The 26,929-nt window shown below is 42.7% G+C and overlaps 1 protein-coding gene across 1 annotated transcript in view; it reads left to right on the plus strand.

The window, feature by feature from the left end:
- Positions 1–26,929, plus strand: part of ttll7 (tubulin tyrosine ligase-like family, member 7) — a 140,136-nt gene that overhangs the window by 37,680 nt on the left and 75,527 nt on the right. The window contains exon 4 of the mRNA XM_014215640.3: positions 18,723–18,844. Coding sequence (XP_014071115.2) covers positions 18,723–18,844 — 122 coding nt within the window. The remainder of the gene's footprint in view (positions 1–18,722; positions 18,845–26,929) is intronic.

A 26,929-nucleotide genomic window follows, 5' to 3' on the forward strand; every position in this document is an offset into this window, starting at 1 on the left:
ATATCAAAAAACAGGTTTTTACATTAGCATGTGATGTTCAGAACTAGCATACCCACCGAAAACTTCCGGTGAATTTACTAAATTACTCACGATAAACGTTGACAAAATACATAACAATTATTTTAAGACTTATAGATACAGAACTCCTTTATGTAATCGCTATGTCCGATTTTAAAATAGCTTTTCGGCGAAAGCACATTTTGCAATATTCTGAGTACATAGCTCGGCCATCACAGGCTAGCTAATTTGACACCCATCAAGTTTGGGGCTCACTAAACTCAGAATTTCTATTAGAAAAATGTGATTACCTTTGCTGTTCTTCATCAGAATGCACTCCCAGGACTTCTACTTCAACAACAAATGTTGTTTTGGTTCCAAATAATCCATAGTTATATCCAAATAGCTCCGTTTTGTTCGTGCGTTCAGGTCACTATCCGAAGGGTAACGCGCAAGCACATTTCGTGACAAAAAAATTCAAAATATTCCATTACCGTACTTAGAAGCATGTCAAACGCTGTTTAAAATCAATTTTTATGCTATTTTTCTCGTAAAATGGCGATAATATTCCAACCGGGCAACGTTGTATTCATTCAAAGGCTGAAAGAAAAAAAATGGAGAAATCTCGTGACAGCGCATCTCAGTCTCACTGTCCCCAGGCTGACCACTTACAAACAGCTGTTGTACTTTGCCCAGAGACAGCAGACACCCTATTCCACTTTCTGGTGGCTTTAGAGAGCCAATGGAAGCCTTAGAAAGTGTCACGTTACAGCACAGATGCTGTAATGTCGATAGAGATGCAACAGAAGGACAACAAATTGTCAGACAGGGCACTTCCGGTATGGAATCTTCTCAGGTTTTGGCCTGCCATATGAGTTCTGTTATACTCACCGACACCATTCAAACAGTTTTAGAAACTTTAGAGTGTTTTCTATCCAAATCTACTAATTATATGCATATTCTAGTTTCTGGGCAGGAGTAGTAGCCAGATTAAATCGGGTACGTTTTTTTTCCGGCTGTGAAAATACTGCCCCCTATCCCAAAGAAGTTAACTTTGTTAAAGCAAGGCTCCTGAACTCTTGTGTATTTTCTGCACTATGCAATGATATGGGCTGCGGCCATGTAACACTTTTACAACATACAGAAGTGCGCTTGTTATCAAGGGGCAAAGTATTGACACGTGTTTTTGAATTGAGAGACGAGATTAAAGTTTTCTTTACTGACCATAATTTTCAGTTGTCTGACCGCTTGCATGATGACGAGTTTCTCACATGACTGACCTATCTGGGGGATGTTTTTCCTCGCCTGAATGATCTGAATCTAGGATTACAAGGACTCTCCGCAACTATATTCAATGTGCGGGACAAAATTGAGGCTATGATTAAGAAGTTGGAGCTCTTCTTCGTCTGCATTAACAAGAACAACACACAGATCTTTCCATCATTGTATGATTTTTTTGTGTGCAAAGGAACTCAAGCTTACAGACAATGTCAAATGTGAGATAGCGAAGCACCTGAGTGAGTGTGCAATTACGCAGGTACTTTTCCGAAAATGGATGACACAAACAACTGGATTCATTATCCCTTTCATGCCCTGCCTCCAGTCCACTTACCGATATCAGAACAAGAGAGCCTCATCGAAATTACAACAAGCGGTTCTGTGAAAATTGAATTTAATCAGAAGCCACTGCCAGATTTATGGATAGAGTTTCTTGTCTTGGCAAATCGCTCTGTTAAGACACTGATGCCCTTTGCAACCACGTAACTATGTGAGAGTGGATTCTCGGGCCTCACTAGCATGAAAACTAAATACAGGCACAGACTGTGTGTGGAAAATGATGTAAGACAGAGACTCTCTCGATTACAACCCAACATTGCGAAGTTATGAGCATTCTTTCAAGCACCCTTCTCATTAACCTGTTGTTAGTTATTCACAATTTTCGATGAACAAATAAGGTTTTATATAAAAGATGGTTAAATAAAGAGCAAAATTATTATTATTATTATATTGTTATTTGAGCCCTGGTCTTCAAGAGCTCTTTGTCACTTCCCATGAACCGGGTTGTGACAAAAACTCACACCCATTCTTATGTTTAATAAATGTATCGTATAGTGTGTGTGTGGCAGGCTTACAATGATGGCAAAAAAACAACATTTGAGAGTGTGCTGACCCTGGTGCTAAAGGGGGTACGCAGCTGGAGGTTGAATGTTTGAAGTGGTACGGGACTATAAAACGTTTGGGAACCACTGGTCTACACCCATTCAGCATCGTTCAAGCTTTAGCCCCACCCATCTCTTTCTCTAAGTGAGCGAGAACAGCTCATTGAACATTACTCGCCCTTGCAGAGCTGGTTAGGCTGTTATGTTATCCAGAGCATTGGTGACTGCAACTGTGCTGTCAGATTGTCTGTTCGTAAATTCAGAGCTTTTCAGGTTCAGAGCGCACACCGGACACTGGCCGATGAGTAAGGTTGATCCGAACGTTCTGACCTCACAACCGCAGTCAAGCTCAAGTCATTTTGTTCACCCGACCTAGAATACCTCACAATCAAATGCCGACCGTATTATCTCCCAGGAGGATTCTCTTCGGTTATTGTCAAAGCCGTGTATTTCCTCTCTCAAGCCGATACCACGTCAGCCTTCAAAGAACTTCAGTGGACTTTATACAAGCATTTCGCTACACCCACAATAACATCTGCTAAACACGTGTATGTGACAAATACGAAAAGAGCATAATTTGAAGCCCCCATGCTAACATTGGCTAGCTTGCTAGCTACTTCCAGACACATAATGAGAGAACACCCCACTCTGACCATTTTACTCCCCCTAGCAGAGCTGGTTATGCTATTTTCGTGTTATCCAGAGTGTTGGTGACTAACTGTGCTGCTTGCAACAATTTAATTACGCTTTTTTTGCCGACGTTTACTGACATCGGTCATATTCAACGGGTGTTGAGCGTTCATAAATTCATCAGTTATTCTGCGCTCTCTGGCACTCAGATGAGAGTGCTCTGAAATCTGAGTAGATGGCCAGACTGAATTTACAAACACACCCGAAATAGTTACTTGCATAATGGAGCCTTTTGTTAAGACTTGTAGCTAGGTAAGCAATGAACCATAATCTCAACGCATGACGTTACTACCCTGCATGAATCTGCAGGTACCTAACCAACCAGGTTCAATGTTAGCTAGAATAAATATATTTAGTCAATATATTTTCAAATGTATTTGGAAATGTTTTGTAAAATATATTCTAACATGAATTTAATATTTTTTTATTAAAATGTTTGGTAAAAATCTTAAAATTTGTCAAATCATATTGTAACAAAATGGTGACTGTCTTTATCATGAAACTTTAGTAGGCTCTTTGGTATCACATGCACTTACCAGTCTCATTAAAACCTCTTAAGGATCGGACCCTTTTTTTCAATTTGCCTTTCAATTTTTCGCCTAAAATGACATACCCAAATCTAACTGCCTGTAGCTCAAGACCTGAAGCAAGGATATGCATATTCTTGATTCCATTTGAAAGGAAACATTTTGAAGTTTGTGGAAATGTTAAATGAATGTAGGAGAATGTAACACATTAGATCTGGTAAAAGATTATACAAAGAAAAAAACATGCTTTTTTTTTTGTATTTTTTTGTACCATCATCTTTGAAATGCAAGAGAAAAGCCATAATGTATTATTCCAGCCCAGGTGCAATTTAGATTTTGGCCACTAGATGGCAGCAGTGCATGTGCAAAGTTTTAGACTGATCCAATTAACCATTGCATTTCTGTTCAAAATGTTGTATCATGACTGCCCAAATGTGCCTAATTTGTTTATTAATACATTTTCAAGTTCATAACTGTGCACTCTCCTCAAACAATAGCATGGTGTTCTTTCACTGTATTAGCTACTATAAATTGGACAGTGCAGTTAGATTAACAAGAATTTAAGCTTTCTGCCAATATCAGATATGTCTATGTCCTCGGACATTTTCTTGTTACTTCCAACCTCATGCTAATCACATTAGCCTACGTTAGCGCAACCGTCCTGCCGGGGACCCACCAATCCTGTAGAGGTTTTAAGACTGCAGAACTGGCAGTATACAAGTTTAACCTTTAAGAACACAATATACAACATTACAACACACAGAACACAATATACAAAATTTACTGGTATGACAATCCGTCTCATGGGTGGTATTCTGCCAGTTCCGTATGCATACTTTTCGCAAAAGAGTCCCCTTCTTAGCTTAGCGGATAGATTAACCCGGTACAGCTACTGTAGTGTTGAAGGATGATTTATTGCCACCGCTTCGTAGGTACAGTAATAGTGACTGAAATTAGTAAAATGTAACGCCCTGGCCATAGAGAGGGGTTTTTTGTTCTTTATTTTGGTTAGGCCAGGGTGTTACATTGGATGGGCGTTCTATGTTTATTTTTCTATGTTGGTTTGTGTCTTTGGTTTGGCCGTGTGTGGCTCCCGATCAGGCACAGCTGTAGTTCGTTGTTGCTGATTGGGAGTCACACATAAGTAGCCTGTTTTTCCTTTTGGGTTTTGTGGGTGATTGTATTCTGTTAGTGTGTTTTCCTGACAGGACTGTTTTGCTGTCGTCTTTGGTTTATTTTTGTCAAGTGTTCTCTTTTTCAATTAAAATTCTAATGATGAACACATCCTCCGCTGCACCTTGGTCTAATTCTGACGACGGCCGTTACAGAATCACCCACCAACAACGGACCAAGCAGCGGAGGAAGGAGCAGCACCAGGAGGGGATGAAGCAGCGTGCTCGGGAGGTAATGGCATCCTGGTCGCTGGAGGTTTTGGAGTCAAGGATTGACTGGACATGGGATCAATTATTTGAACACTGCAACAACCTGCCGAGGGAGTGCGACGGACACGAGAGGCAGCCCCCAAAAAATGTTTGGGGGGGGGGCACACGGGGAGTGTGACAGAGTCAGGTTGGAGACCTGAGCCAACTCCCTGTGCTTACAGGAGGCAGCGTGGTACTGGTCAGGCACCGTGTTATGCTGTGAAGCACACGGTGTCTCCAGTGCGCGTTCATAGCCCGGTGCGCTGTAGGCCAGCCCCCCGCAAGTGCCATGCGAGAGTAGGCATCGAGCCAGGTCGGAGTGTTCCAGCTCAGCGCATCTGGTCTCCGGTGCGCTGTCTCGGTCCAGGCTATCTTGCACCGGCGATGCGCACTGTGTCTCCGGGGCGCTGGGAGGGCTCAGTTCGGCCTATGCCTGCGCTCCGCCCGTGCCGGGCCAAAGTGGGCATTCAGCCTGGAGTATGGGTGAATAGCCTACGTACCAGAAATCCAGTGCTCCTCCACAGCCCGTTTTATCCTGTGCCTCCTCCTCGGACCAGACCTCCAGTGGGTCTCCCCATCCTGGTCAGTCCTGTGCCTCCTCCACGGACCAGGCCTCCAGTGGGTCTCCCCATCCTGGTCAGTCCTGTGCCTCCTCCACGGACCAGGCCTCCAGTGGGTCTCCCCAGCCTGGTGAGTCCAGTGCCTGTGCCCAGAGCCAGGCCTCCGTCATGTCTCCCCAGCCTGGTGAATCCTGGGCCAGAGCCGTCAGAGCCGCCCGCCAGTCCGGAGCCATCAGAGCCGCCCGCCAGTCCGGAGCCGCCAGAGCCGCCCGCCAGTCCGGAGCCCCGCCAGAGCCGCCCGCCAGTCCGGAGCCCCGCCAGAGCCGCCCGCCTGTCCAGAGCCGCCCGCCTGTCCGGAGCCGCCAGAGCCGCCCGCTGGCCCGGAGCCGCCAGAGCCGCCCGCCAACCTGGTGAGTCCTGTGCCTGCGCCCAGAGCCAGGCCTCCTTCATGTCTCCCCATCCTGGTGAATCCTGGGCCAGAGCTGCCAGAGCCACCCGCCTGTCCGGAGCAGCCAGAGCCGCCCGCCTGTCCGGAGCAGCCAGAGCCACCCGCCTGGCCGGAGCAGCCAGAGCCGCCCGCCAGCTCGGAGCCGCCAGAGCCGCCCGCCAGCAGGGCGCAGCCAGAGCCGCCCGCCAGCAGGGCGCAGCCAGGGCCGCCCGCCAGCCGGGCGCAGCCAGGGTCGCCCGCCAGCCGGGCGCAGCCAGGGTCGCCCGCCAGGCGGGCGCAGCCAGGGGCGCCGCCTAAGTGGGCGAAGCCGAGGGTGGAGCGGAGGCCACGTCCCGCACCTGAGCCGCCGCCGTAGGAAGGCACACCCGGACCCTCCCCTTCAGAGTCTGGTTTTGCGGCCGGATTCCGCACCTTTGGGGGGGTACTGCAACGCCCTGGCCATAGAGAGGGGTTTTTTGTTCTTTATTTTGGTTAGGCCAAGGTGTTACATTGGGTGGGTGTTCTATGTTTATTTTTTTATGTTGGTTTGTTTCTCTGGTTTGGCCGTGTGTGGCTCCCGATCAGGCACAGCTGTAGTTCGTTGTTGCTGATTGGGAGTCACACATAAGTAGCCTGTTTTTCCTTTGGGTTTTGTGGGTGATTGTATTCTGTTAGTGTGTTTTCCTGACAGGACTGTTTTGCTGTCGTCTTTGGTTTATTTTTGTCAAGTGTTCTCTTTTTCAATTCAAATTCTAATGATGAACACATCCTCCGCTGCACCTTGGTCTAATTCTGACGACGGCCGTTACGTAAAACTGAAATATAGAAAGAAAAGAACAATGAGTATGACTTATAGCTGAATACTAGGCTTAATTCTGAATAATAACACAGCATGTACATTTTACATTTTAGTCATTTAGCAGACGCTCTTATCCAGAGCGACTTACAGTAGTGAATGCATACATTTCATACATTTCATTTAATTTCATGCATTTTTAACTTTTTTTGTTTTTTTGTACTGGCCCCCCGTGGGAATCGAACCCACAACACTGGCGTTGCACACACCATGCTGGCGTTGCAAACACCATGCTCTACCAACTGAGCCACAGAAATGTATACAAATGTATTTGTATACATGTTCATAAACACAGAAATATGCAGCATTATGCATTAAATCGGATGTAAATAATTCCGCTAAACATGACAAGATCAAATGCACTGAACAGATATCCATTTTGCTATCAAGAAGATTCATAAATGTCATTAAACGATCACCGTACAAAATATCATCATGAATTGAATACCAAATATGTTATGATTACTTTTACTTACCATGCTTCTACAAAATTATAGCAAGAAGGATGGAGTTTGATAACATCTGCAACTCCACAGTGTGACTTTCACCATTTTAGAATGTAAACAATTCTTCTACAGGATTTAGCATATTAAATGAACAATGCACATCAACACAGGACAGTGGCCCCCAAGTGGTCAACAATGGAATTACACGATGGCCTAATGGCAATCAAGCTCAGCTACAGGGGCCAGAACAGGGGGCCTAAGAAACAATATGTGCTGTCAAAATGCATTTTTATTGTACTTGACACATACCAAAAGCATACCAAAAGCACAAACATGCATTTAAATGACTACAAACATGATACATTATCGTAATGTACTGACTCCATGACTTTCATGTGCTTATGACAAGTAAACAAACTTGATGAGAGCATTGCAACCAATGTCCAACAGGCAGAACTTAACGTGTACTGGGTTTTTCCACGAAATGAGTGCCTTTTTGCATCCTTTTGATATGTTAAGTAGAAATTATGCACCAATATTGAATTTTAAAAGCCTGTTAGGCCTATATGAAATTAAGTGCCCTTTAATATAGACCACATGGAGAATTCACTAAATCTGTTTTTCAATATGAAGAAAGACTTTCTAAAGTGACAATTCAGCATTTTGACATGTCCCTCCGTGCACCCTCTGTGACTTTTAGGAAGATTTTAACCTACTAACTCCCCAAAATACTCAACGTTTTCACCATTATTGAAAAGCCCTATTTTGTTGCTTTGACAAAGTAATTTCCAAAGATGATTATTTATTTCATGTGATTTAGTGATTCATATACGTCTGTCCCTCATTTAAAGGTCAACCCTGTTAAGTGAACTGAACTCTCATTGTAATATGAAACATTGAACATCTAATAGTCAAATCATAGTGTAAAAGCAGGTGAGCTGGTTCTTCTCTATTTGGCCCTTTCCTGGTGTTTTGTGGTAAAAAATGGGCGCGTTGAGCATAACATGTCAACTCTGTTGCCCACAAATAGACAGGCTAGAAATGTTTTAACAGTTAAAAACATTTTTTTGTGAATCTTTCATTCATTTGCCCCTTCCTGTTGCACACAACAAGCTTTCCATTTCCCCTGTCACATAGGGATTCAGGCTGATTTAACTAGTAAATACTTGTTTGAGGGCTGTTCAAGTGGATTTTTTCCTGATATGGTAAATTCCCACTTTTCACTTGGTTACGAACTCACCATAACACCGCTAACCATCCACTGTAGAGCCGTATAATACCACTCCTTGGAAGCACAAGACCTAGACCTACACTTTGACATATGGAGCGTTGTATGATTGATAGTTTTTGTTTAAATACATAAACTAAAATACTCACCTTCACAATTTTAATTATATCACTAACCACATTTCCATCCACAGTTTTTATGTGAGTAAAGTCATACAGTATATATAAAAAAAATCATGACAGCTGTGATGGAAACAATTATATCAATGCCAACAGATCATTTGTTCATTCGACATGGTGGGATCTTTTTGTGTCAGTAAAATTCATTATGTGAGAAATGGTGGTGGAAATGCCTTTATGTGCAAATATTGATATAATAACCATCATATCAAAGTAAACTTGGAGTCACTACAACTAGGGAAACCATGCAGTTCATTAGGCTACAGATTAAATAAGTTATAATGAACTTCACAGGGTGGTGAAAGTGCATGATGATGAGTTTGATACTTCTTTCCAATAAATATTGAGGGTCTAATTCTGGTGACATGATGATCGATGCTTGACTGCTGTTTGGCAAGTAAACATATTCTTATCCATAATAATTATGTAGACTCTAGTCTACCCACACAGCCTACTACCTGCACTGTCTGCGAGCTGGTGGCTAGAGCGCACATGTCAAGCACAAAGTAGGCACATTTGGTATTTTACGCAATAGTTTTTGTGACAAAACTATCGGTAGAGTTGAAAATGTGATGGAAACACATTGAACTCTAGATTTTTATTCGGTTTGCATTAAGTCCTCACACACTGATTTGTGTCCAAAACAAGTCAGTTTGGTAGAAACACACCACTTTTGGGAAAATGTGTTTATGCAGATTTTAGAATATTTGCATGAAAATCTGCCACAAATTGGATGGAAACTTGGCTACTGACAAAGTTTTTGCTTGGTAGCCAAAATAATTATAATCCATTGATCAATATGTAAAAAGTGTAATTTAAGAAGCCGAATTAGGAACCAACCTGGAGATTAGATGTCATAGCCATGCATTTCTGGAATATTGTCAGGCCCAACTGTCATGGATCCCTCCGGTACTGTTGCTCATTCCGTGCACCAGTCACCGGCCTCTAGGAACTGAACTGTGTCATTACGCACACCTGGTCCCCATATTCTCCCCTGATTTAGTAATTGTATAAGTGTGCCCTTTGTTCACCATTGTCTTGTCGATTATTGTTCCCATGTCCGTTTGGTCGTCTGAGTATCTATGCGTTGTCTCAGCCTGTGCTGCGTGTTTTGTGCTTTGTGTATTTCGGGTCTCACCCTGTGTCGTTCTCCGAGGTTTACCCTCGCTCTTTTGTTTGGGTACATCCCAGTGTTTTGTATGCGTGTTTGTTTTGAGTGTATTAAATACCCAGATAATGTATTCCTGCACCTGTCTCCAAATCATTTACACCAATAATAATATACATTTGAGCAAAGACGCAAATGTATGTACATGCTAGGGATGTGAATGTTTTAAACGAAATTGGGATCCTTAGCATTAAGAAGAACAAAAAAAACTGAAAAACTATGTATACTGAAAAAATATATAAACTCAACATGCAACAATTTAAAGATTTTACTGAGTTACTGTTCATATAAGGAAATCAGTCAATAAATTAATTTGTCCCTAATCTATGTATTTCACATGACTGGGCAGGGGGCGCAGCCATGGGTGGGCCTAGGAGGGCATAGGCCCACCCACTTGGGAGCCAGATCCACCCACTGGGGAGCCAAGCCCAGCCAATCAGAATGAGTTTTTTCCCACAAAAGGGCATTATTAGAGACAGAAATACTTGTGGCTGGTGGCTGGTGTCAGACGATCCCGCAGGTGAAGAAGCCAGATGTGGAGGTCCTGGGCTGGCGTGGTTACATGTGGTCTGCGGTTTCTCTAAAAGGACAATGGAGGTGGCTTATTGTAGAGAACTCAATTCTCTGGCAACAGCTCTGGTAGACATTCCTGCAATCACCATGCCAATTGCATGCACCCTCAAAACTTGAGACATCTGTGGCATTGTGTTGTGTGACAAAAATGCACATTTTAGAGTGGCCTTTTATTGTCCCCAGCACAAGGTGCACTTGTGTAATGATCATGTTGTTTAATCAGCTTCTTGATATGCCACACCTGTCAGGTGGATGGATTATCTTGGCAAGGAGAAATGCTCACTAACAGGGATGTAAACCAATTTGTGCATAAAATTTGAGAGGAATAAGCTTTTGTGCGTGTGGAACATTTCTGTGATCTTTTATTTCATCTCATGAAACATTTTACCAACACTACATGTTGCATTTATATTTCTGTTCTGTATGTATGTATGTATGCATGTATGTATGTATGTATGTATGTATATATGTACGTACGTACGGTGGGGGAAAAAAGTATTTGATCTCCTGCTGATTTTGTACGTTTGCCCACTTACAAAGAAATTATCAGTCTATCATTTTAATAGTAGGTTTATTTGAACAGTGAGAGACAGAATAAAACAACAACAAAAAATCCTGAAAAACGCATGTCAAAAATGTTATAAAATGATTAGCATTTTAATGAGGGAAATAAGTATTTGACCCCTCTGCAAAACATGACTTAGTACTTGGTGGCAAAACCCTTCTTGGCAATCACAGAGGTCAGATGTTTCTTGTAGTTGGCCACCAGGTTTGCACACATCTCAGGAGGGATTTTGTCCCACTCCTCTTTGCAGATCTTCTCCAAGTCATTAAGGTTTCGAGGCTGACGTTTGGCAACTCGAACCTTCAGCTCCCTCCACAGATTTTCTATGGGATTAAGGTCTGGAGACTGGCTAGGCCACTCCAGGACCTTAATGTGCTTCTTCTTGAGCCACACCTTTGTTGCCTTGGCCGTGTGTTTTGGGTCATTGTCATGCTGGAATACCCATCCACGACCCATTTTCAATGCCCTGGCTGAGAGAAGGAGGTTCTCACCCAAGATTTGACGGTACATGGCCCCGTCCATCGTCCCTTTGATGCGGTGAAGTTGTCCTGTCCCCTTAGCAGAAAAACACCCCCAAAGCATAATGTTTCCACTTCCATGTTTGACGGTGGAGATGGTGTTCTTGGGGTCATAGGCAGCATTCCTCCTCCTCCAAACACAGCGAGTTGAGTTGATGCCAAAGAGCTCCATTTTGGTCTCATCTGACCACAACACTTTCACCAGTTGTACTCTGAGTCATTCAGATGTTCATTGGCAAACTTCAGACGGGCATGTATATGTGCTTTCTTGAGCAGGGGGACCTTGCGGGCGCTGCAGGATTTCAGTCCTTCACAGCGTAGTGTGTTACCAATAGTTTTCTTGGTGACTATGGTCCCAGCTGCCTTGAGATCATTGACAAGATCCTCCCGTGTAGTTCTGGGCTGATTCCTCACCGTTCTCATGATCATGGCAACTCCACGAGGTCAGATTTTCATGGAGCCCCAGGCTGAGGGATATTGACAGTTATTTTGTGTTTCTTCCATTTGCGAATAATCGCACAAACTATTGTCACCTTCTCACCAAGCTGCTTGGCGATGGTCTTGTAGCCCATTCCAGCCTTGTGTAGGTCTACAATCTTGTCCCTGACATCCTTGGAGAGCTCTTTGGTCTTGGCCATGGTGGAGAGTTTGGAATCTGATTGATCGATTGCTTCTGCGGACAGGTGTCTTTTTTAAAGGTAACAAGCTGCGGTTAGGAGCACTCCCTTTAAGAGTGTGCTCCTAATCTCAGCTCGTTACCTGTATAAAAGACACCTGGGAGCCAGAAATCTTTCTGATTGAGAGGGGGTCAAATAATTATTTCCCTCATTAAAACGCAAATCAATTTATAACATTTCTGGATATTTTTGTTGTTATTCTGTCTCTAACTGTTCAAATAAACCTGCCATTAAAATTATTGACTGATCCTTTCTTTGTCAGTGGGCAAACGTACAAAATCAGCAGGGGATCAAATACTTTTTTCCCCCACTGTATGTATGTACTGTATGTATATTCATTTTTATTTTTTTCTCCACAAAATGTAAATCGCAGTGCAGTTATCACAAAACATATTATTCTCTGTGTTATATCCTAACTAGACGATAGGCTATAAAGACCTGGGAAAAGTTGTTTAATTTAAATAAAACCAGAGAGGAAGAGGCAAACTTTAGGCTACTTTGGTGAATTTGCGAGGCATACAAGACAGATTTCCAAGACATAGAGTGCATTCAGAAAGTATTTCAGACCCCTTGACTTTTTCCAACTTCTCTGTTACGTAACAGCCACATTCTGAAATTGATTACATTTAACATTTTCTTCAATCTGCACACAATGCCCCATAATGACAAAGCAAAAACAGGTTTTTAGCCTCTGAAACACATCCCCACAGCATGATGCTGCCACTTCCATGCTTTACCGTAGGGATGGTGCCGGGTTTCTTCCAGACGTGACACTTGGCATTCAGGCCAAAGAGTTCAATCTTGGTTTCAACAGACCAGAGAGTCTTGTTTCTCATGGTCTGAGAGTCCTTTAGGTGCCTTTTGGCAAACTCCAAGCGGGCTGTCATGTGCCTTTTACTGAGGAGTGGCTTCCGTCTGCCCACTCTACCATAAAGGCCTGCTTGGTGGAGTGCTGCAGAAATGGTTGTCCTTCTGGAAGGTTCTCCCATCTCCACAGAGGAACTCTGAAACTCTTCACCTCCCTGACCAAGACCCTTCTCCCCCGATTGCTCAGTTTGGCTGGGCGGCCAGCTCTATGAAGAGACTTGGTGGTTCCTAACTTCTTGCATTTAAGAATGATGGAGGCCACTGTATTCTCGGGGACCTTCAATGCTGAAGACATTTTTTTGGTACCCTTCCCCAGATCTGTGCCTTGACACAATCCTGTCTCGGAGCTATATGGACAATTCCTTCGACCTCATGTCTTCGTTTTTGCTCTGACATGCATTGTCAACTGTGTGACCTGATATAGACAGGTTTTTGCCTTTCCAAATCATGTCCAATCAATTGAATTTACCATGGGTGGATTCCAATCAAGTTGTAGAAACATCTCAAGGATGATCAATGGAAACAGGATGCACCTGAGCTCAATTTCGTGTCTCATAGCGAAGGGTCTGAATACCTATGTAAATAAGTTATTTCTGTTTAAAAAAAATTATGCTTTTGCAAAAATGTCAAAAAACGTGTATTTGCTTTGCCATTATGGGGTATTGTGTGCAGATTGATGGGGAATTTGTAATTTAACAAAATGTGTAAAAAGTAATGGAATGAATACTTTCCAAATGCACTATATGCACGCCACATTTTTTTATTTTTGCCCTCGCATTGGCTCGCCTGGGGGCGTATTCATTACGCCGATTCTGTTGCAAAACTTTTCTTAAAATAGAAGCAAACGGAAGAAAACGAAGAGGGACATTTTTGAATTTGTCCAATAGCAACTCTTGTTTCGTTTTGCAACTGTTTTGACTCTCCTGTCTTTGCTCTGTTACGTGTAGAATATCCTAGCCTATTCATAGATGATATACCCTGCTTTACTGAAGTTGTGAGACATTGCATGCCATGAAATTGTAAGATACAGCATTCCATTGCCGATAGATAGGCCTAGTGCACGTTTCTGACTCTCTGCCTGGTGGCCGACCTGCCTATATGGTGCTCCTCCCCTCTCTCTGTCCCTCGCTCGCTATGAAAAATGCGAGTGTTTGTGTTCTCGGAAGTACAAATCAGTCTACACCGTTCCAAAAGTACTGAATCTTACGAATCGATTCCTAGCGGAATCTAATCTTGACACTCAGAAATGGAAGACGAGCCAGGGTGTCGACGTGCAAGGAGTTGAGGAAACAATTATTTTGGATGCAACTCTCCACCACTACGTTGCAACTGAATTGTGAATTCCTGTGAAATTTTATGATTTTTTCTTATAGTTTTATTGGAAAACCCCCCCAAAAAATGCAGTTTAAATGTAAAACAAAATTGTCCATTTGTCACAACCCTAGTACAAGCATCTCTGGAATACATTTTAAGGCATTACATGCATTTTAGCATAGATGCAAATGTATCTACATGTATTCGAAATACATTTTACATAAAATACATTTTACAAATAACAAATTGGAATTCCATCAACTGATCTGGGCCCAGTTTTTCCCAAAATGTTGGCAATCTATGTGAAGTATATTCAAATGGCGTTTCTGTGAAGTAGTGATGCACGACATACGCCTAGTTTCCTGAAACAAGTCACACACACATGAGAATATATAGGCCTTCTGCCTATGTGATAATAGAAAGCATATTCAGATTACCTTCACAGTACAGAAAAATGTCCTACCTTATTTTTGAAAACCTTCCACAATGACTTTCCCCATGTCAAGTCCATTTAACTCCTGAGAGTCAATTTGTTGCTCAAAGCCATGAGCAGGCCTGAGGCTGTAACGTTTAGCCTCCTTCTAAGGCTGTTCTCAAGACTATGGCTGTAGTGTCTATTTTCTTCATTTTGAGTGTTAACTATAACCAGGAAGTCCTTTTTAGCCTTGTCTACAAGGCTTGCTGCCACCAAATGTGCCTTGGTTCGGGCATGTTCACAAACCTTTTTTCTGAGGGCTCTTTGTTGTTGTTTTTTTACTTCTGAGGCATAGGATGTTAATGTACACACTCGTTTGCTAGTTTAATCCCTACAGCCGTTTCTAGACCCAAGCTCCCTACCTTTTTGCATGCCCAACTTTGAATTCTGCATGACACGCCAGGGGTTATACATTTGCTTGTTCTTGAACTTCAAATTGCACCTGCTCCGAGCACTTCATCGGTGATGCACTGCCCTCCTCCCCCCAGCTCCCCGTCTCCCTCTCCAGCTGAGTCTGACTCGCTAGTAGGCCTACTAGCTAGTGGAGGTACCGGTGGTGATGCTGAACTGGAGGGATTAGCAGTGCTGCTAGCTAAGGCATCGCCATCAGGAACAGTTTGCCTCTCACTCCTCTCCTCCGACACTAACAGTTCTCTGGCTCGTTCTGGGTTCGATTCACCATCTTTCTTTGGATTTTTGAACTTAAAAAATGGATAAGAAAAGGCAATTGAGTTTGATTAAATTTTTTATTTGGCTTTCCCACGATTCAAATTCAGTAGGGAGACGACTAGACTAGGCTACGTGACGTGATAACGTAGGGACCTGTTCACTAGCTGACCACCACTACCAAGACCTGTGTCAAGATCAGTTACTTACCCCACCAGCCCTCCCCATAACCTCTTAACAAATAAGAGCAGGTCTGGAATTAGTGTGGCAGGATAGGATGATTACACAGAAGGATCACCGCGCATGATGGTCTTTCTGGGGGGGGCGGGAGAATTAACGAGGAGGCAACTTGAAAGCTGATCGCTTTTATTAGAATGTCTACAGTGCGAACAGTGAAACAATAATGAATAAATCATGCTGCGAGTGGTACCGGATCCAGGCAAATAGGTGCTGGAACAAACAAAGTAAAATCTGAGAGGAACAGGATCCGGCTCAAATTAAGTATGTTTTATAAACATCATGGAAGGATCTTATAGATTGCATTCGCACAGGTAGCCTAGTGGTTAGAGCGTTGGGCTGGTAACCGCAAGGTTGCTGGATCAAATCCCCGGGCTGACAAGGTGAAAATCTGTCGTTCTGCCCCCGGTAGGCCATCATTGTAAATAAGAATTTGTTCTTAATTATCTGATTCCCCTAGTTAAAGGTTACATTTAAAAAATGTGTACTTTTAAAAAAAATCTAGAAATAGCAGACGACTCCTAAATTGCATTGCATGCGAGCCATGGACATTCTCACCATAAAGCCAAGGAAGGTGAATCATTGCAATAAGTTTGGTTTTTAATCAAATGAAATGGAAAACAAACAATTGTTACAGGAAAATAACTTAAATGTTTCTGAATATGACTGTGGCTCGCACAAGCCACTTACATTTATTTCTAAATACGAGTGTCACCGGCATCATCTCATCTCTCATTTCATGATTGGCAAAATAATAATGGGAGCTGGCAAAAATAATTATAAAAAGGGGATGTCCGCTCACTGTTTTGCTGCTCCCAAACTTGAGGGGAGACTATGCTTGGTTTTTAATCAAATGAAACAAAAACAAGCATTCTGTTTTGTAAAACAACAACAATATTTCTAAATAGGATGGGGTCAGAATCATGATATCATAAATCGCATCCCTCGTTCTATGGCACTGTGTGCACACCTAGGCCTAAATGTCTTTGCCCATAACATTCACACGTCTATACAAAATACTAGGCTCCTGTTTAATTGTATCGTTTCCTATGTGCAAGGCACATTCTCAAAAAGAATGTGCCGTTGATATGGCATTATAGGAGCACTGAATAGTTTTGAGGACAGCGTCTTTGGTAATCGGACGAGGGGCGCTCTTTGGATGGATAGCCTACTTTAACTAGCGAAATGAAGTATGCAGGTATGTCAATTGTGAATCATGAAAAAGCATGAGGGCAAAAACTCCGGCGACGGCCTGCAGCCCTGAACCTCCGGCGACGGCCTGCAGCCCGGAGTCTTCGGCGATGATCTACAGTCCGGTTCCTCCGATGACGATCCACGGTCCGGTGGTACTGAAGCAGAGGGATCAGCGGGCGGAGCGGGGGTTACGCCCCAAACCGAAGCCGCCTCTGTGGGAGGATCTGCTGGATGATAGGGTTCTGGGTACTGCACCAGAGCCGCCATAGACAAGTTACCCACCCTGCCCTCCCCCTTTTTTTTGGGGGGGGGGGGGGTGGGGGGGGGTTTGTTGTTGTTTTGTCTAGGTGCGGTCGGAGTCCGCACCTTTGGGGGGAGGTACCGTCACGTCCTGACCATAGAAAATAACATCTTTAGGTCAGGGCGTGACAGTTTTTTTTTTTCTTCTATGTTTTCTATTTCTATGTTTAGGTTTTAGTTTTGTATTTCTATGTTGGGGTTTTGTTTGGGATGATCTCTAATTAGAGGCAGCTGGTCCTCGTTGTCTCTAATTGGAGATCATACTTAAAATTATTAAGTAGGGGTTTTTCCTCCTGGGTTTTGTGGGTGATTAATTTTGAGTTGTGTATGTTTCACCTCTGCGTCACGGTTTGTTGTTTTTGTCCTTCAGTTTATTTATGTATTGCATAGTTTCACTGTATAAATAAAATGTGGAACGACACACACGCTGCACTTTGGTCTACTCCTTTCGACAACCGTGACAGATAGGGTGCACTTCCGCTCTCAAAATCCATGCGTTAAGACTATTAATCCATACTGTTAAGACCTGCTTTTGGTGGGTCTTGAAACTCCCTTCAGCACTGCATGAAATTGTCACTTTTTCACTTGTTTTTAAGGACACACCTTAAATATCCCACCTCAGCGTAAATTGCTGAACCTGGCATAAGTGGTGGAAAATGCCAGTGCTCCAGTTTTTACATTATGAAATTGCAAACTAACTTGCATTTGACACTTGCACCTCTTTACCACCAGCCAAAAATAGAGCCTGAGATGCATTAATGAAGTAAAAAAATATATATGAATAGAGATAACCTACTTATTATTAGTGAGATGAATGTCTACTCACTAGGCACAAACTGGTTGACTCAACATTGTTTTATGTAATATGTCAACGTATTGTGACGTGGAACCTAGGTAGAAAATACATTGGATTAGAAAAAAGTCATCAACGTGCATTTCATGTTTTGATTTATTTTGATCTTTGGTTGAGATGGAGACGTGAACGAACATTTTGATTATTAATTTGTAGACAAACTGGAATTAAAGCCAGACTAAGTCAGTTGCACACATGGAACTATCCAAGCAGTAAATACATCTCCTTTAAATGTTGATATTTGGTTGCGTTGCCTACCAAACATAATTCAATGTTACTTTTGTAATACATTAAATAGCCTAAAATGAAGGCTATTTTACGAACTAATGTAACATTAAACCTTAAAATGAGTAACATCCATGGCCACATTTAGAGGTTACTGTAACTATACATTTCTTCTTATGTGTAGCGTGCATGTTCAAGATAGCATGGATAGCACGTCGCAGGTCTGTGGAGGTCTTTACAATTGCTGTAATAATCTGTGCTGAATCTTGAACGGCATTGATCACATGCACCATGTACTTTTAATGTGATCTCAACTGCAATACAGGTCATTTGTCTCTAAAGTGATAACACAATCTGTTGTACAAATATTCCATTTGGACTTTGCTGTGCTTTTAAATGGTTGAAAGCATATTGATACCATATTGGAAATTCAACACATTTTTGGCTGTCTTTTTGAGTGGGTGAACATTGTTTGTAATCTCTTTGAATCAACGTCTTAACCAAATATTTCCCAATTATCCACGTTGAAATTATGTGGTGTGACCAGTGGTTAATGACTTGACTAACTTAGTGACTATTCAATTATGTTATGTTTTCCAGTTCGGATAGCGATCAATGAAATGGCCTTCCTGAAAACCCGAGATGAGGACGAGACAGCCAACCTCATCTGGAGCGACTCGGCTGTGCAGCACGAGAAAATCGCTGATCTCAGGAACTACCAGGTATGTAGGGAACAGTTTGACACATCTTTGCCTTGGTATGCCTGTGACCTTCCACATGGTGTGGGGTAGAATTTCTTTCTTTAAAGTAAAGTGTTTGTTTGTGAAGTAAGTTCTAAAGGGGGAAGGGTGCAGTATAATTCGTATTGAGGAATTCATTAGAAAATAATGCAGTACATCTTTGCCTCAAACGCAATAGAGGTGAACACTTTTCAGAGAACATCGGAGGGTTTCCATGTCTGTGGTTTTCCCGTCAAATTGGGCTACTTTGATAACGATGCCACTGGTGAAAATGTATTAGTTGCGGGTTTTTGGGCTACTTCTAAATTGGTCAGTTCTATCTGGGATCCTTGGGACGTCCCTACCTTAATCTTAACCCTTACCTAAACCTAACCTTAAACATTTTACATTTTGACTTCAATGGGGTGGGGACGTCCAAAGGACCCCGGATACCATGGACCCTTCTAAATTACACCTCAGCCACCAAGGCATTTAAAAGCATAAATATATTTCACTGACCTGCTGCTGACTATCAGGCAGTGAGGCAGGCTGTTGCTGAGTGAGTTAGTGAGTGGAGGGGACGGGCCAGAGGGGGGCGTGTGTGTGTTGAGAAAGTGGTGCAGCAGGCAGCTGAGTCACATGAGTGAGAGGCGTGCAGCAAGTGCGCACATCAACAGGTGATGTGAGAACAACAATCTAACCACACAAGTGTTGTGGAAGCTACTCTGCAAATATAGTTTACCAAGGTACCAATTACTTTACACTCAAAGAAGTTAAGCTGCGCTAATGCTACCATTAAACTGTAATACTTACTTTAGTTACTTTGAAAAGTAGATCACTACATCCAAGCTACTTAGTGATAAATTATCATATCTAAACCTGAAATGTCATAGACTACTAATTGCAAGAACACATGTTAAGAGTGTGCAATTTAGCCTATTAAAAACAAAAACAATGTTTGAAGTGAGAATTAATCAGGTCTTATGCCAAAAAAGAAAGGAAATTCTTGCTTACTTCACCGATATTTAGGGGTTCACAGCAAAGCTGAGAAACCTATGGTTATTCTTAGATGTTTTTTTTCCTTGACATAGTCAAACAACTCAAGCATACACTGAGTATACAAAACATTAAGAACACCTGCTCTTCCATGACGTAGACTGACCAGGCAAATCCAATTGAAAGCTATGATCCCTTATTGATGTCACTTGTTAAATCCATTTCAATCAGTATAGATGAAAGGGAGGAGACAGGTTAAAGAAGGACTTTTAAGCCTTGAGACAACTGAGACATGGATTGTGTATGTGTGCCATTCAGAGGGTGAAAGGGCAAGGCAAACTATTTAAGTGCATTTGAATGGGGTATGGTAGTAGGTGCCAGACGCACTGGTTTGTGTCAACAACTACAACGCTGCTGGGTTTTTCCACACAACAGTTTTCTGTGTGTATTAAGAATGGTCCACCACCCAAAGGACATCCAGCCAACACTACTGTGGGAAGCATTGGAGTCAACAATGGCCAGCATCCCTGTGGAACGCTTTCGATACCTTGCCGAGTCCATGCCCTGACGAATTGAGGCTGTTCTAAGGAAAAAGTTGCGGGGGGAGGTAGGGCTGGTCAATATGGCCTAAAAGTAATATCTACATTTTTTTCAGAGGTTTGGACAATTCACGATATATATCTCGATTTTTCTTGTTTTTCTCTACACAAATTAAAAATGGCCAAGACATAATTCTTAATTGAATTTTCTTTATTAAAATGAAAGAATATACAAGGTCTCAAGGCCTATTTGTGCAAAACATCATCATTGTATGCAAATCAAATAAAAAATTAAGAATGAAAACATGTATCCCTAAGAAGAATTTGCACAATAATAAATCAAATAATAAATATTCTGTCAAACAAAATGTCTTCCTTTACTTTGTTCTTCACAAGTTTCTGGCAAGGAACACAAGCCTGTCTAATGACTCTGGCTTGAGGCATGCCCTGTGACATGTCACAATGTTCCCACCTGTGCTAAAGACCTCTGAAGGGGCACTTATAGCAGGAATGCACTTTTTTAGCAAGCTTACTCAGTCTTGGGAAGTTGGCCTCATGGAGCCTCCACCACTCAAGTGGGTCTTTGTCTGGGTCTGTGTCAGGGGACATCATCAAGTAACTTGACAACTCAGTTTTTTATGTTGTCCTCTTCTGACTGTGGGCCAGACAGCACTGTCTTCTTGAAGAAGCTTACAAGTGTTTTCTTGCCCTTCTTAGACACAGATTCACTTTCTTCTTCTTGGTGCACAGTTGTGCCAGGGTGACGTGTGCTTTCCTCAGCTAGCAGAGACTTCAGCTCCAAAACAGCTCTTTGTTTGATGCTCTCAATCTTGTCATCTGCTATATATGTTGTCCTGAACCAGGGATCCACCAGCGAGGCCATATCAAGGAGTTCAACTGTGAAAGGATCTTCGTACTTGTCGTTGAGAGACTGTAGTGTGGCACTCTTGGTTTTCTTTGTGAGCGTGCCCTCACCTTCCTCTGGCTACAGGAGGCTGCTGTTGAACAGGTTTAGCACAGGCTTGAGGTATGAGACGCTGACATAGTTCTCCCCAGACAGCGTGTCAGTGAATTCCTGTAGTGGGCCAATGGCTTTGTTCACTGACTCCAACACATCAATATCCTGATAGTTGGGCACCAGGTGCCTGCTTTTTTTCTCTGAGCCCAGGACTCGGGCTATGGCCTTTTCCTGTTCCAGTATTCGTTCTATCATCTTCTGTCTTGACCCCCACCTGGTTGGGGACTCTATGATGAGCTGGTGAGTGTGTAGACTGAGCTCAGTCTGTGCTAGAAACAAGTCTATCCTCTTCTTCCAGCTGAAGGAAAAGATACTGACCACCTTCTTGCACAACCCAATGGCACGGTCAACTCAGGGTCTTTCCCACCATTCTCTGAAAATACTGAAGAAAGAAAGGATTCTAAGAATGGCAGCATGTTCAATAATGTCACAAGTACAGCATTCAGTTGACCTGTCAAACCAACACCAATGCTTTTATCATGTTGCTCCCGCTGTCAGTTGTCATGCACACCTGTCGGTCTTCGCTCATCTTCCACGATGCCAGAGAGTCTTTTAGACGCTGGGCTATTACTTTACCCGTATGATCATTGGGGAAGTAAGACGTCTGGAGGCAGACATTTTGCAATTTCCAGTCTTCATTTATGTAGTGGACTGTAAAACTTAGGTATGGCTCTGACGTTCTGCTCGACCGTAGATCGACTGTGGTGGAAAAATAGGAAACACTAGCCAGCTTCTCTGCGACTCTTTTGCGGGTAGCAGTATATAATCGCGGCAGGGCTTCTTCCGTGAAATACTTGCGGCTTGGCAGCTGATATTTGTGATCAACTGTACGTAGCAGCTTTTTAAAGCCTGGCTTTTCTCCTGTAAAGATTGGGACCATATCTTTCGCTATGTAATAGGTCACTGCATCCGTTATCTTCTTCCACCTCAAACTTTTCTTGTCATAAGGGATTAAGTTTGAAAAGGATGCAGCTATGGTAGTTTGTCTTTTAGCAGACGTTTTGGGAAGCGAGCGACTGGAATCGGCATTGCGTAGTCTCACGCATTCCTCCCATTCCACCGCATGTTTCAGTTGCAGGTGATGGGAGAGGTTGGTTGTCCTGCTGCTTTTCGTAGCAATTGTCTTTCAACACGTTTTACACAGGACATTCATTTGCTGAACATCAGACCTCTTAAACCCGAACCACTTCCATATTACTGAAAAAACATTGCTGTCCTTTTTGGGGATGATAGAGAGCAGTAGAGATGCTATGAAAAGCCAACTGACATTTACTCCTGATGTGCTGACCCTCGACAACCACTGTGATTATTATTATTTGACCCTGCTGGTCATCTATGAACATTTGAACATCTTGGCCGTGTTCTGTTATAATCTCTACCCGGCACAGCCAGAAGAGGACTGGCCACCCCTCATAGCCTGGTTCCTCTCTAGGTTTCTTCCTAGGTTCTGGCCTTTCTAGGGAGTTTTTCCTAGCCACTGTGCTTCTACACCTGCATTGCTTGCTGTTTGGGGTTTGAGGCTGGGTTTCTGTACAGCACTTTGAGATATCATCTGATGTAAGAAGGGCTTTATAAATACATTTGATTTGATGATTTCCTCACGAGAGGCCTCACTTTCCATTTTGGTGGAACTCTTACCACCGCTACACTTCTGCGGCGTGGTTACAATTTGTGAAAGGCTGTCTAGGGTTGTGATTGGTGGATAACCTCTGTGCACGTGTTGTCACGCAATTGGGACATGATTCGACATTGGGCTGATAGAGAAGAGACAGTGAGATGCTGCATTTGTAAAACATTGCAACATTATAACAGAACCTCGATTCTTGCGATACAGGCATTTTCCATATCGCACTAAAACATAGTCGAATATATCGAGAAAAAAAACTTGATATATCGCCCAGTCCTAGGGGGAGGGTTCAACTCAGTGTAGGTGTTCCTAATGTTTGGTTTACTCTGTAGATTGGTAACATTATTTCTAATTTGGCACACAGAAACTAGAGGCCATGAGTAACTTGGTCAAAAAGAATGGTGCTGATTGGCCTATAGGCGGTGCTGGGGCGGCAGCGTAGCCTAGTGGTTAGAGCGGTGGATCTTGCAACCGAAAGGTTGCAAGATCAAATCCCCGAGCTGACAAGGTACAAATATGTCGTTCTGCCCCTGAACAAGGTAGTTAACCCACTAGGCCCTCATTGAAAATAAGGATTTGTTCTTAACTGACTTGCCTAGTTAAATAAAGGAAAAAAAATAAGCGGTCTCACTAAAACTCTCATCCGCCACCCCTAGAGACTTGAAATTGTATATGTAGGTGTCTTTCCTCATGCTGATCAAAGGCCTCAAGGACCCATCGGGATAGATTTTGGACATTTTGGAAAACCTTTTGAAAAACATATTCTAATGAATCATAGGTCCAAATAACACCAGATTTGATATCTAACCCCATGGTACATCTCTTATCTTAGTTTGAGAAAAGCTAAGGGCTAGAGTTAGCACTAACAGTTAGCTACATACTTCTCCAGTCCTACCAATCAAATGGAAAAATGCAGAGAACAAGGTGAAGCAATTTTACATTGTCATTATGGAGACCCCTACTGGATAAATGTGGGCACTCCTCTCTTCCGGCAAAAAAAAAAAGTGGTTGAGTGATTATTGGGCTAAATTATTTTGCTAGATCTGGCAACCCTTGAGTCTTGTGACACACAGCTCTACTTCCTTTACACACAAATGTTGCTTATCCCACTGTCATTATATACAATGGCAAGAAAAAGTATGTGAACCCTTTGGAATTACCTGGATTTCTGCATAAATTGGTCATAAAATTGTATCTGACCTTCATCTAAGTCACAACAATAGACACACACACACTTAAACTAATAACACACATATTATTGTATTCAATATAGACAAGAAAAATACATAATTTAAAAATTCACAGTGTAGGTTGGAAAAAGTATGTGAACTCCTAGGCTAATGACTTCTCCAAAAGCTAATTGGAGTCAGGAGTCAGCTAACCTGGAGTACAATCATTGAGATGAGATTGGAGATGTTGGTTAAAGTTATACAAAACACTCATAAAATTTGAGTTTGATATTCACAAGAAGCATTGCCTGATGTGTACCGTGCCTCGGACAAAATAGATATCAGAAGACGAAAGATTAAGAATTGTTGACTTGCATAAAGCTGGAAAGGGTTACAAAAGTATCTCTAAAAGCCTTGATGTTCATCAATCCACAGTAAGACAAATTATCTCTAAATTGAGAAAGTTCAGCACTGTTGCTACTCTCCCTAGGAGTGGCCGTCCTGCAAAAATGACTGCAAGAGCACAGGGCAGAATGCTCAATAAGGTTAAGAAGAATCCTAGAGTGTCAGCTAAAGACTTACAGAAATGTCTGAAACATGCTAACATCTCCGTTGACGAGTCTACGATACGTAAAACACTAAACAAGAATGGTGTTCATGGGAGGACACCATGGAAGAAGCCACTGCTGTCCAAAAAAAACCATTGCTGCATGTCTGAAGTTTGCTGTGAAACATCCAGCACCTGGATGTTCCACAGCACTACTGGCAAAATATTCTGTGGACAGATTAAACTAAAGTTGAGTTGTTTGGAAGGAAGGAACACACAACACTATGTGTGGAGAAAAAAGGCACAGCACACCAACATGAAAACCTCATCCAAACTGTAAAGTATGATGGAGGGAGCATCATGGTTTGGGTCTGCTTTGCTGCCTCAGGGCCTGGACATCTTGCTATCATCGATGGAAAAATTTATTCCCAAGTTTATCTATACTTTTTGCAGGAGAATGTAAGGCTATCTGTCTGCCAATTGAAGGTCAACAGAAGTTGGGTGATGCAACAGGACAACGACCCAAAACACAGAAGTAAATCAACAACAAAAAAATATGCCTTGTGGAGTGGCCCAGCCAGAGTCCTGACCTCAACCCGATTGAGATGCAGTGGCATGACCTCAAGAGAGCGGTTCACACCAGACATCACAAGAATATTGCTGAACTGAAACAGTTTTGTAAAGAGGAATGGTCCAAAATCCCTCCTGACCGTTGTGCAGGTCTGATCCGCAACTACAGAAAACGTTTGGTTGAGGTTATTGCTGCCAAAAGAGGGTCAACCAGTTATTAAATCCAAGGGTTCACATACTTTTTTTTACCCTGCACTGTGAATGTTTACACGGTGTGTTCAATAAAGACATGAAAACTTGTAGTTGTTTGTATGTTATTAGTTTAAGCAGACTGTGTTTGTCTATTGTTGTGACCTAGATGAAGGTCAGATCAAATTTGATGACCATTTTATGCAGAAATCCAGGTAATTCCAAAGGGTTCACATACTTTTTATTGCCACTGTACAACATATCTTGTAAAACAATTGTAGTTCCAATCCTTTAAGACCATCATTGGCTTACCTATTAATAAGTGACCAACCTCACTTGGTCAAGCCCAGGGACCAGCCAGAGTTGCCCCCTGTTGCTTGCATAGTTTTATGACCCTTCAGTGCTGTCGTGTCACACCAGGTGAGAATGGCCACGGTCAGACAAGGTGAGCGCCTCAGCAGCAGCCGGTGTACCATGAGGGGAGCAGGAAGAAGCTTTGATTTTTACTTTAACTCGTTTTAACTAGTTTCCTTGGTTCAACCCCCACGGCCCAGTGCTGCTTACACACTGCTCTGCTTCGGCACCCGAGAAGAGGAGATGGAGGGGAGGTTTGGAGACAAGGCATGTCAGAGTCCCTGCTGTGTCCCCGGGCTCCTCCAGTACAACAGCCAGATCACATGAAGAGTGTGCCAGCCTGTCATAGTGCCAGTCACTTTATAATGGCAGACTCTCTCGCTCTCTCGCTCTCTCCAAATCAAATTGTATTTGTCATATGCTTTGTAAACAGCAGGTGTAGACTAACAGTGAAAGCTTACTCACTGGCCCTTCCCAACAATGCGGAGTAATAATAGAAAAATTATAAAAAGATGAATAAATACACAATGAGTAATGATAACTTGGCTATATACACAGGGTACCAGTACCGAGTCGTTGTGCAGGGGTACGAGGTAATTGAGGTGGATATGTACATATAGGTAGGGATAAAGTGACTAGGCAACAGGATAGATAATAAACAGTATCAGAGTCAAAATAGTTCAAAGGAGATAGTCTGGGTATCTATTGGTTAACTATCTAACTATTTAGCAGTCTTATGGCTTGGGGGTAGAAGCTGTTCAGGAGCCTGTTGGTTCCAGACTTGCCGTGTGGTAGCAGAGAGAACAGTCTATGACTTTTTAGGGCCTTCCTCTGACACCTGGATGGCAGGGAGCTCGGCCCCAGTGATTTACTAGGCCGTAGGCACTACGCTCTGTAGCACGTTGCAGTCGGATGCCAAGCAGTTGCCATACCAAGCTGTGATGCAGTCAGTTAAGATGCTCTCAATAGTCACAATGCTCTCAATGGTGAATTGTAGAACGTTTTGACGATCTGACGGCCCAGTCTCCTAAGGGGGAAGAGGTGTTGTCGTGCCCTCTTCATGACTGTTGGTGTGTGTG

This window comes from Salmo salar, chromosome 10 (assembly GCF_965601325.2).
Source record: "Salmo salar chromosome 10, fSalSal1, whole genome shotgun sequence".
In the NCBI taxonomy this organism is placed as follows: Eukaryota; Metazoa; Chordata; class Actinopteri; order Salmoniformes; family Salmonidae; genus Salmo; species Salmo salar.